At 38.1% G+C, this 12,925-nt stretch overlaps 1 protein-coding gene across 1 annotated transcript in view; it reads right to left on the minus strand.

The window, feature by feature from the left end:
- LOC128661084 (uncharacterized) overlaps window positions 1-12,599 on the minus strand; it is a 101,535-nt gene extending 88,936 nt beyond the window's left edge. The window contains exon 1 of the mRNA XM_053715252.1: window positions 11,512-12,599. Within this exon, the coding sequence (XP_053571227.1) occupies window positions 11,512-12,599 (1,088 nt within the window). The remainder of the gene's footprint in view (window positions 1-11,511) is intronic.
- Window positions 12,600-12,925: the final 326 nt, after the last annotated feature.

Consider the following 12,925-nt stretch of genomic DNA (forward strand, 5'->3'; position numbering starts at 1 on the left):
GTTTTCTCAGATTGTTCAGATGTGGGGTTTTCCACAAATAGATCTGATGGCTTCCCATCTAAACAAGAAACTTCCCAGGTACCTGTCCAGGTCCAGGGATCCTTAGGCAGATGTGGTGGATGCGTTAGCAGTTCCTTGGTGTTACCAACCTGCTTATATCTTCCCGCCTCTAGTTCTTCTACCAAGAGTGATCTCCAACATCATGGAACAATCGTTTTTGTTGCTGGTAGCTCCAGCATGGCCTCACAGGTTTTGGTATGCAGATCTTGTTTGGATGTCCAGTTGCCAACCTTGGTCACTTCCTTTAAAACCAGACCTTCTGTCTCAAGGTCCGTTTTTTTTTCATCAGGATCTCAAATAATTAAATTTGAAGGTATGGAAATTGAACGCCTAGTGCTTAGTCATAGGGGTTTCTCTGACTCAGTGATTAATACTATGTTACAGGCTCGTAAATCTGTTTCTAGGAAGATTTATTATCGAGTTTGGAAGACTTATATTTCATGGTGTTCTTCTCATAAATTCTCCTGGCATTCTTTTAGAATTCCTACAATTTTACAGTTTCTTCAGGATGATTTGGATAATGGTTTGTCTGCAAGTTCCTTGAAGGGACAAATCTCTGCTGTTTCTGTTTTATTTCACAGAAAGATTGCTACGCTTCCTGATATTCACTGTTTTTGTACAGGCTTTGGTCCATATCAAGCCTGTAATTAAATCAATCTCTCCTCTTTGGAGTCTTAATTTGGTTTTGAAGGCTTTATAGGCTCCTCCTTTTTAGCCTATGCATTCTTTGGACATTAAACTACTTTCTTGGAAAGTGTTGTTCCTTTTGGCCATCTCTTCTGCTAAAAGAGTTTCCGAATTATCTGCTCTTTCTTGTGAATCTCCTTTTATGATTTTCCATTAGGATAAGGCAGTTTTGCGGACTCCATTTAAATTTCTACCTAAAGTTGTGAATTCTAATAACATTAATAGAGAAATTGTTGTTCCTTCTTTGTGTCCTAATCCTAAGAATTCTTTGGAGAGAGCCTTACATTCTTTGGATGTTGTAAGAGCTTTGAAATATTATGTTGAAGCTACTAAAGATTTCAGGAAGACTTCTAGTCTATGTGTTATCTTTTCTGGTTCTAGGAAAGGTCAGAAGGCTTCTGCCATTTCCTTTGTTAAAGCTTTTGATTCATCAGGCTTATTTGGAGTTGGGACAGGCCCCGCCTCAGATAATTACAGCTTATTCTACTAGATCAATCTCCACTTTGTGGGCTTTTAAGAATGAAGCTTCAGTTGATCAGATTTGCAAAGCAGCAACTTGGTCTTCTTTGCCTACATTTACTAAATTCTACCGTTTTGATTTATTTGCTTCTTCGGAAGCAGTTTTTGGTAGAAAAGTTTTTCAGGCAGCTGTTTTTAGTTTGAGTCCTCTGCTTATGTTTAAGTTTTTTCTTTTAATTTATGAGAATAAACTTATATTTTGGGTTGTGGATTAATTTTTTTCAGCGACAAATGGCTGTTATTATTTTTATCCCTCCCTCTCTAGTGACTCTTCTGTGGAGTTCCACATCTTGGGTATTACTATCCCATACGTCACTAGCTCATGGACTCTTGCCAATTACATGAAAGAAAACATAATTTATGTAAGAACTTACCTGATAAATTCATTTCTTTCATATTGGCAAGAGTCCATGAGACCCACCCTTTTTATGGTGGTTATGATTTTTTGTATAAAGCACAATTATTTCCAAATTCCTTTTTTTATGCTTTTTACTTCTTTCTTTATCACCCCACTACTTGGCTATTCGTTAAACTGAATTGTGGGTGTGGTGAGGGGTGTATTTATAGGCATTTTGAGGTTTGGCCCTCCTGGTAGGATTGTCTGTCCCATACGTCACTAGCTCATGGACTCTTGCCAATATGAAAGAAATTAATTTATCGGGTAAGTTCTTACATAAATTATGTTTTTTTTTTTTTAAACTATGTATAATTTTTTTGGGAGGGGGGGATTAAACATGTTCATTTAGCTTAAAATTTCATATCATCATGAAACGTGGACAGAAAATGATACATTAAAGTTTTTTCATTACCTAAAGTGAATGTAAAGTAGTGCCCGGTATTTCTGCAAATATGGTGCAATGTAAAGTTTCATCAATGAAAGTGCCCCTGTTTTTAATAGTATTTTTAAAAACCGGGCACTGCTTGATCAAACTTTACATTCACTTTAAAAACACATGAGAAATAGCATTTCTTTAATCAACAATCAACATTATGACCAGACTAGGACCAAAAACAGGCCCTGGAATTAAAGGTTATAGTAGACTAACCTTCTCCCCCACCCCCCAATTCATTATTTAACAATATTCACACACATAAGGACATACCTTCACAAACTCTCTCTCTCACACACACACACATATACACACATGATCTTTCACACACTCTCTAACACGCACACTCACTTTCCCACAAACATACACACAAACAAACTCTCTCTCTCACACACACATACACACATGATCTTTCACACAGTCTCTAACACACACACTCACTTTCTTACAAACATACACACACACAAACTTTCTCTCTCTCTCTCTCTCTCTCTCTCTCTCTCTCTTTCTCTCTCTCAAGATAACTGATCAGCCCACTGGGAATTTGCTTAGTGTCCCCTATGGCCAGTCAGAGCCATAATGGCCATCGTTTAATCAGTATATTGTTACATTTTGGGCAGTCGGTTTGCTTATGAATGCTACTTTCTGATGTTTTAACTGAGAAAAGCTTTGATACCTACTTGACATTGGGCTAGATGTATAGATGCTCTTGAGGTTTCCAAGGGCCTTATTGGGAATGCAAAATTAATTAAGCATCACTTCGCATTTATTTTCCACAGATTTATTAGTGGTTGTTCCTTCTTTTAAAGGGACATGAAACCCCAATTTTTTCTCTCATGATTCAGACAGAAAATTCAATTTTAAAAAAATTCTAATTTACTTCTATTATCTAATTTGTTTCATTCTCTTGGTATCATTTGTTGAAGCAGCAGCAATGCAATAATGGATTCTTATTGAACTCATGGGTGAGCCAATCACAATCAATATATATATTCAGCCACCAATCAACATCTAGAACCTAGGTTTTCTGCTGCTTCTGAGCTTGTCTAGATATATCTTTCAGCAAAGGATAACAAGAGAAGGAAGAAAATTAAATGGTGGCTCCTCCTCTTCATTGCCTCTGTCTGTTGGAGTACCTCAAGAATCTGTCCTGGGTCCTCTACTCTTCTCTATTTACACTTCTTCACTGGGAAAACTCATCAACAGCTATGGCTTCAACTACCACCTCTATGCTGATGACACCCATATCTACCTTTCCACCCCTGCACTCTTTCCTTCTGTCAATTCTTACATCAGTGACTGCTTATCTGGCATTTCCTCCTGGATGGCCTCTCACCACCTAAAAATAAACATGGCCAAGACTAAACTACTTCTAATCCCCCCCTCTAATTCTACTACATGTTCTAATTTTTTCATTACTGTTGGCGGCACCACTATCTCCCCATCACCCCAAGTATTCTGCCTCGGAGTCACACTTGACTCAAATCTGTCCTTCATTCCCCACATCCAAGTGCTCTCTTCATCCTGCCGCAACCACCTATGCAATATCTCCAAAATTTGTCCGTGATGAAACTACTAAACTACTTATCCACTCCCTGGTAATTTTCCAACTTGGCTACTGCAATAACTTGCTAACTGGCCTCCCTCTCTCCTGCCTCTCTCCCCTTCAATCCATCCTAAATGCATCTGCAAGTTTAATCCACCTCTCTCGATGCTCCGTTTCTGCTGCACCTCTCTGTGAGTCCCTTCACTGGCTCCCCATTCACAGCAGAATTAAATTTAAAATACTCACCCTGACCTACAAAGCCCTCACCAATGCTGCCCCACCCTACCTGTCCTCACTTATCAGCAAATATACTCCAGCCCGTCCCCTAAGATCCAACAATGACCTGCTCCTTGCGTCCTCTACCATCACCTCCTCTCATGCTAGACTACAGGACTTCTCTCATGCATCACCAACCCTCTGGAACGCACTTCCTTGAGCCGTCAGACTCTCCCCTAACCTATTCTGCTTTAAACGTTCCCTAAAGACCTTTTTGTTCAGGGAAGCTTATCACCCGACTCATTAACAAATTAACTTCACTTACCCAACAGTTGCCCTCATTTATCTCCTCACTAATATCATTCTCACCTTTGCAGTCCCCACCTCCTGTTTCCCATCCTCCTACCCATCTAGATTGTAAGTTCCCACGGGAACAGGGCCCTCAATTCCCCCTGTATCTTTCTGTAAAATTGTGTCTTTTATTGTATTGTTTCTTCGTCGTACTTCTATCCTTGTACCCATGGGCAGCGTTGCGGAATCTGTTGGCGCTTTATAAATAAAGAATAATAATAATAAATAATAATAGAAGTAAATTGGAAAGCTGTTTAAAATTGTATTCTCTATCTGAATCATGAAAGAAAAATTTGGGGTTTCATGTCCCTTTAACATCTATAATTAAGTAAGGTGCCAAAATCCAATGCATGATATCGTCTCACATATGAAAAGAGTACTTATTGCAACCTCAACAATTTCAGAAACATGATTGAAACCCTGTAAATAAAAATATTTGCATTTCTGTTTTGTTACAGAAAAGTACTCGTGCTGGAAAAGGTTGTCTTGTCAAGTGGACTATTTTATTCAGGGTGTTTTTACCCATTTCAGTCTTCTGGTTCTGTAATATTTTGTAGGCTTTTCATGATGAGGGTGCACTGATACCAGATAGATGCAGCTTTATTGATTATAATGGGGTGGCATTCATAACTCACAGGTATTGACAATGGGATGGGTACAAATCTCTTTAAAGTGCACAATTTTATAGTTGTAATTTAGTCCTTCATAAGTGGCTGTACCACTTCCTTTTGTAGCAAAAAACCACAGACATTGCAAATAGTAATGTTTTCAGGTAATACATTGAAGTTAGTAATAATCTTTATCTCTCTAATCTCCTAGCATCCTTTTTACGCTTTTAAGATTCTGTGTATGTTATTTCCATCTAACCATTTCAAAATACAATATAGGGCCTCAGCAGTTCCTGTTCCAAAGAAGTTTGTTGCTGCATTTAAAATGTTGATAGCAAAAAGCTCACAAACAAATAAAAAAACATAATTTATGTAAGAACTTACCTGATTAATTAATTTCTTTCATATTGGCAAGAGTCCATGAGCTAGTGACGTATGGGATATACAATCCTACCAGGAGGGACAAAGTTTCCCAAACCTCAGCATGCCTATAAATACACCCCTCACCACACCCACAATTCAGTTTAATGAATAGCCAAGAAGTGGGGTGATAAAGAAAGGAGTAAAAAGCATCAACAAAGGAATTTGGAAATAATTGTGCTTTATACAAAAATATAATAACCACCATAAAAAGGGTGGGCCTCATGGACTCTTGCCAAGATGAAAGAAATTAATTTATCAGGTAAGTTCTTACATACATTATGTTTTCTTTCATGTAATTGGCAAGAGTCCATGAGCTAGTGACGTATGGGATAGCAATACCCAAGATGTGGAACTCCACGCAAGAGTCACTAGAGAGAGAGAGGGATAAAAACAGCCATGTTTCGCTGAAAAAAATTAATTCACAACCCAAAATATAAGTTTATTCTCATAAATTAAAAGAGAAACTTAAAGCATAAGCAGAGGAATCAAACTGAAACAGCTGCCTGAAGAACTTTTCTACCAAAAACTGCTTCCGAAGAAGTAAATACATCAAAACGGTAGAATTTAGTAAACGTATGCAAAGAAGACCAAGTTGCTGCTTTGCCAATCTGATCAACTGAAGCTTCTTTCTTAAAAGCCCACAAAGTGGAGACTGATCTAGTAGAATGAGCTGCAATACTCTGAGGCGGGACTTGACCCGACTCCAAATAAGCTTGATGAATCAAAAGCTTTAACCACGATGCCAACGAAATGGCAGAAGCCTTCTGACCTTTCCTAGAACCAGAAAAGATAACAAATAGATTAGAAGTCTTCTTGAAATCTTTAGTAGCTTCAACATAATATTTCAAAGCTCTTACCACATCCAAAGAATGTAAGGATCTCTCCAAATAATTCTTAGGATTAGGACACAAGGAAGGGACACCAATTTCTCTATTAATGTTGTTAGAATTCACAACCTTAGGTAAGAATTTAAATGAAGTCTGCAAAACCGCCTTATCCTGATGACAAATCAGAAAAGAAGATTCACAAGAAAGAGCAGATAATTCAGAAACTCTTCTAGCAGAAGAGATGGCCAAAAGGAACAACACTTTCCAAGAAAGTAGTTTAATGTCCAAAGAATGCATAGGCTCAAATGGAGGAGCCTGTAAAGCCTTCAAAACCAAATTAAGGAAAGATTGATTTAATGACAGGCTTGATACGAACCAAAGCCTGTACAAAACAGTGAATATCAGGAAGCTTAGCAATCTTTCTGTGAAATAAAACAGAAAGAGCAGAGATTCCCTTCAATGAACTTGCAGACAAACCCTTATCCAAACCATCCTGAAGAAACTTTAAAATTCTAGGAATTCTGAAAGAATGCCAAAATAATTTATGAGAAGAACACCATGAAATATAAGTCTTCCAAACTCGATAATAAAACTTTCTAGAAACAGATTTACAAGCCTGTAACATAGTATTAATCACTGAGTCAGAGAAACCTCTATGACTAAGACCTAGGCATTCAATTTCTATACCTTCAAATTGAATGATTTGAGATCCTAATGGAAAAACAGACCTTGAGACAGAAGGTCCGGCCTTAATGGAAGTGGCCAAGGTTGGCAACTGCAAATCCGAACAAGATCCACATACCAAAACCTGTGAGGCCATGCTGGAGCCACCAGCAACACAAACGATTACTCCATGATGATTTTGGAGATCACTCTTGGAAGAAGAACTAGAGGTGGGAAAATATAAGCAGGTTGATAACGCCAAGGAAGTGGCAACACATCCACTGCTTCCGCCTGAGGATCCCTGGACCTCGACAGGTACCTGGGAAGTTTCTTGTTTATATGAGAATCCATCAGATCTATTTTTGGAAGACCCCACATCTGAACAAACTGAGAAAACACATCTGGATGGAAAATCCGCATCCCAATTGTCTATACCTGGGATATGAACTGCAGAAATTAGACAGGAGCTGGATTCTGCCCAAGCAAGAATCTGAGATACTTCTTTCATAGCTTGGGGACTGTGAGTCCCAACCTGATGATTGACATATGTCACAGTTGAGATATTGTCTGTCTGAAAACAAATGAACAGTTCTCTCTTCAACAGAGGCCAAATCTGAAGAGCCCTGAAAATTGCACAGAGTTCCAAAATATTGATTGGTAATCTCACCTCTTGAGATTTCCAAAACCCTTGTGCTGTCAGAAATCCCCAAACAGCTCCCCAACCTGAAAGACTTGTATCTGTTGTGATGACAGTCCAGGTTGGACGAACAAAAGAGGCCCCTAGAACTATACGATGGTGATTTAACCACCAAGTCAGAGATAGTCGAACATTGGGATTTAAGGATATTAATTGTGATATCCTTGTATAATCCCTGCACCATTGGTTCAGCACACAAAGCTGGAGAGGTCTCATATGAAAATGAGCAAAGGGGATCGCGTCCGATGCTGCAGTCATGAGACCTAAAACTTCCATGCACATAGTTACTGAAGGGAATGACTGAGACTGAAGGTTCCGACAGGCTGAAACCAATTTTAAATGTCTCTTGTCTGTTAGAGACAGAGTCATGGACACTGAATCTATCTGGAAACCTAAAAAGGAGACTCTTGTCTGAGGAATCAAAGAACTTTTTGGTAAATTGATCCTCCAACCATGTTTTTGAAGAAACAACACTAGTTGATTCATGTGAGATTCTGCAGAATGTAAAGACTGAGCTAGTACTAAGATATTGTCCAAATAAGGAAACACCGCAATAACCCGCTCTCTGATTACAGAGAGTAGGGCACCGAGAACCTTTGAAAAGATTCTTGGAGCTGTTGCTAGGCCAAAAGGAAGAGCGACAAATTGGTAATGCTTGTCTAGAAAAGAGAATCTCAGAAACTGATAATGATCTGGATGAAACGGAATATAAAGATATGCATCCTGTAAGTCTATTGTGGACATATAATGCCTGTGCTGAACAAAAGGCAGAATAGTCCTTATAGTCAACATTTTGAAAGTTGGTAGACTTACATAACGATTCAAAATTTTCAGATCCAGAACTGGTCTGAATGAATTTTCCTTCTTTGGGACAATGAATAGATTTGAATAAAACCCTGAAACGGAACCGGCATGATTACCCCTGAAAACTCCAGGTCTGAAACACACTTCAGGAAAGCCTGAGCCTTACTGGATTTGCTGGGATGCGTGAGAGAAAATATCTTCTCACAGAAGGTCTTACTCTGAATCCTATTCGGTACCCCTGAGAGACAATACTCAGAATCCATTGATTTTGGACAGAATTTGTCCAAACATCCTTGAAAAATCTTAACCTGCCCCCTACCAGCAGAGCTGGAATGAAGGCCGCACCTTCATGCGGACTTGGGGGCTGGCTTTGGTTTCTTAAATGGCTTGGATTTATTCCAGTTTGAAGAAGGTTTCCAACTAGAAACAGATTCCTTGGGGGAAGGATTAGGTTTCTGTTCCTTAATTTGTTGAAAGGAACGAAAATGGTTAGAAGTAGGGTTGCACCGATACCATTTTTTTAAGACCGAGTATAAGTACCGATACTTATTTTCAAATACTCACTGATACCAATTACCGATACTTTTTTAATTTCATGACAGTTTACCAAGCACAATACAGACTAATGATTTAAGATCACTTCTTTATAATTATGAACTGTATCTCAAAAGACATTATGAAATAATAAAACAGTTTTATGTGCTTGTTGTCACAAAGTTGATAGAACTTGTTTATAAAAATTATTACAATAACATATATAAATAATAACAACAATAAATAACAGCTGCAGCAGCTGGGACTGGAAAGCTACAATTTAAAGGGGCGATTACTGGATGCAATTGGGTTGTAGGATGCCTATATAACTGATAAATCTGACACTTGTACTTAATACAAAGTCGTATAATTTATTTTTTTTCTTTTTTAATTTTTTATTTATAACAAAAAAGATAATCATACATGTTTCCAATTACAACGAAAAAAAAGCATAAAGCTACCAAGAGTGCACAATACCAAAAAAAAAGAGAAAAGGAAAAAAAAAAAAAAAAGAAATGAAAAAGGATGAAAGGGATACAGCCACAAAAGAGTAGGTAAAAGTGAGATAGATAAGGATCCTAATCTCCAATGGTACTCTAGCTTAAATAAAATTTTTCCTTTCCCTTTCTTCTCCCCTTTCTTGATTCTACTTGTCTTAATATACCCCCTTGTCTCTCTCTTCTCCAGAAATTGTGTGGTGGATTCGCTATCCTTAAAGGATAGAAATCTTGGAATAGAAATCCAATCTGATATCTGGGTAGCGACTTGTGGGAAGAGAGGGGGGCCGGAGAGGGAGAGAAAAAAAAAAAAAGAAAAAAGGGGGTTTCTTTTCTCTTCCCTTTTTTTTCCTTCTTTTGGGGGGGACGACTCCTTTTATTCGTTCCTAAACCACGATCTAGGAAAAATACCACGGTCTATTTGCTGTTGTACCCAAATAGATGATTTGTGTTGGAGGACCGCCTGTCTCTGCATCTCAACAGGGAGAGCAAGAATATAGTTCTTCCATTTGTTATAGAATCTAATAATCTGTTTCGGATTGGTAGCTCTTAAGTTACATTGCTCCATCACCATTTGATGTTGTACTTCTTTCAGGAAGTCTGTGAATTTAGGGGAGTTGTGATTTCTCCAATTTTTCAATATTAGATTCCGACCTGTCAGTATAAGTAAATTAATGAATCTGTTGTTGGGAACAGCCACAGTGTAATTACCTAGAAAGAATATCTGATTTAGAGTCAGCTTAAACTTTACCCCCATTGTCTTGTTAGCCCAAAAATTAATCTTCTGCCAGAATTGGGTTATTTTAGGGCAATCCCAGAAACAATGTGTTAAGTCTGCCTTTTCCTTAGAACACTTAGGGCAATTACTTTTAGCCTGACTCCATTTTGCCAGCCTAGCTGGCATGAGATAAACCCTATTTAATATTTTCAAATGCGATTCTTTCCAAGCACTCATACATGTAGCTCCAGTAACAAGTATAATACTTTGCTTTAAGGTCTCACTCTCTACCCTCAGGTTTGCTTCGAGCCACTTATTCGTCAGAGCCTCGATATTCTTAATACCCAGAGACTTCATAATCGTATCATAGAATTGGGAGATAGTGTTCACCCACTCACGATAATGTATTATGACTTGCTTAACCTCGCTGTTGTTTATCTCAGGACCTGTTTCTTGTCTCAGTTCCTCAAGCCAATGCCTGAGTTGCAAATATGCAAAAAAGCTTGACCTTGGGAGTCCAAACTGTTGAGAGATACTCTCAAACGAACGGAGCCTGAAATTATCATTTTCACATAGCTGTGATACATAGATCACTCCTCTTTCTGCCCATGCCCCAAATGTCGAAGGAACCAAGGCCGCTGGAAAACTTGGATTGCCTAAGATTGGTAGAACTTCTGATTTCCGATAATCTATTGCCAATTCCTTACAAATATTCTGCCAAGCCTGTATGATAAATTTGAAGGTCATTAACTGATTAATTTTATGAGGTAGTTTGCTAGCTGTATGGTGTATAATAGCCTTTAGTGTAAAGGGTTTTATTAGGCAAGATTCCATCTCATAAAATGAGACGAGATTCTTTTCAGTGATCCAATCTAGAGCGAACTTAGCTACTGCTGCATAGTTATAAAATTTCAGATTGGGACAGGCCATCCCTCCAAAAGCTTTTGGTAGGGTTAACTTAAATAAGGACATCCGAGGTTTCTTACATTGCCAAATAAATTGATTGAAAGACTGGTTAAGGAAGATCAAATCTTTCTTTTTTGGGAGATTCTGCAAAAAATATAGGAGTTTGGGAAATAACACCACTTTAATCAGCATAATTCGCGCTGTAAGTGAGAGTGGGAGGTTACTCCAACTCTGTAATTTGGTAGCTAGGGCCTTAATGCATTGTTTGAAATTAAGCTCATACCAGAGATTAGGATCCCTAGTGAGTTTAATTCCTAAGTAGGAAATCTGAGTGGATTCTATAAAAGGAAAGTTGTTTTGACTTATAGGTTTACGTATCCATAAAATTTCTGATTTTGCATAGTTTATTTTGTACCCTGAAAATGAGCTAAACAAATTACAAATATTTAATAATCGCGGGATAGACGTTGCCGTATTACTAAGAAATAATAAAAGGTTGTCAGCAAAAAGAGATAGAACTAACTTATGCCTTCCTAACTGAATGCCCTGCAATTCTTGCCTTAGGTAAATTGCTAGTGGTTCAAGAGATAAATTGAAAAGAAAGGGCGACAAGGGACACCCTTGCCGAGTACCACGACCCAACGTTATCTTCTCGGTAGCTTCTCCATTAACTATAATTGAGGAAGATGGCTTATCGTATAACTGCCTGATAAATTGATGGAAAGCGCCTGATATACCAAATTTACCCAATACCGTGAGTAGATGGTCCCAAATAATGGAATCGAACGCTTTCTCAGCGTCGATTGTGAGAAGTGCAAGATCTGGCTTAGGAGAGTGTCTCTGTCTTTCAAAATTGTTCCAGTAATAGTCAAGGACCAACTGGACTTTCCTTAAATTTTTAACAGGATTTCTACCCATCATGAACCCGGTTTGGTCAGGATGCACCATATATCCTAGAGGAACTTTCAGTCTACTAGCCAGAATATATGTAAGAATTTTATAGTCCTGATTCAAAAGTGAGATAGGCCTATATGATAAAGGAAGTTCCAAGTCTTTACCTTTCTTGGGTATCAGAACTATGTTAGATGCTGCGAATAGGGGGGATTGGGACTTGCTCCCTATAAAGTATTCATTAAATAGATTAACTAGAATTGTTGGAATCTGTTCGAGCAGGAGCTTATAAAACTCTGCGGGCAAGGAGTCTGGTCCAGGTGCTTTCCCCAATTTTAATCTTTTTATCGCGTTGACAACTTCTTCTACTGAAATCGGTTTGTTAAGCCTACGTAAATCTTCTGTCTCAATTTGGGGTAAAGTCACCCCTTGCCAAAACTGTTGCTTCGAAGAGAGATTGATCTGCTTAGCTGCATATAATTCTTGATATGTCTGAAAAAAAGCCTCTCTTATTTCTAGGGGATCTGTTACTCTAATATCTCGAAATTTGACTACTGGAATATAATTTTTCTGCTTCCTAATCTTAACAATTCTAGCTAAATATTTAGCTGAGACCCCTTGTGCTCCTGAATAGAGGGCCTTCAGTTTAGTTTCTTCTGAAACCGAATGTTGTTTTAAGAATAAATCATATACTGACTTGCTGTCTTTATAGATTTGCCATCGTTCAACCGAAGGGTTGTTAAGATATCTCCTATAGTTATTAGCTAGAGTATTTGAGAGCTGCTCCTCTCTTTTCCCCCAAATAACCCGCATTTTTGCCATGTAGGCCTTAATTTCCCCTCTAAAAACTGCTTTGGCAGTTTCCCAGAAAATTTCTGGTTTGTTTAAATAATCCTTATTATCTGCTTTAAATTGAAACCATCTATTTTGGATCCATTTTTTAAAGTGGAGATTATTAAAAAGATGTTGGGGGAAATGTACTCTATGATTCCCTGAAGGGGTTCTATCACTCAAACCTATCTCCAATGTAATCACTGCGTGATCCGAGATCACAATGTCATGAATATCTGCGCGGACCTTCATCTTCAACATATGTTTAGCTATTAAAAAGTAATCAATTCTAGAAAAAGAAGAATGCACGCGGGAAA

This window comes from Bombina bombina, chromosome 1 (assembly GCF_027579735.1).
Source record: "Bombina bombina isolate aBomBom1 chromosome 1, aBomBom1.pri, whole genome shotgun sequence".
Lineage (NCBI taxonomy): Eukaryota > Metazoa > Chordata > Amphibia > Anura > Bombinatoridae > Bombina > Bombina bombina.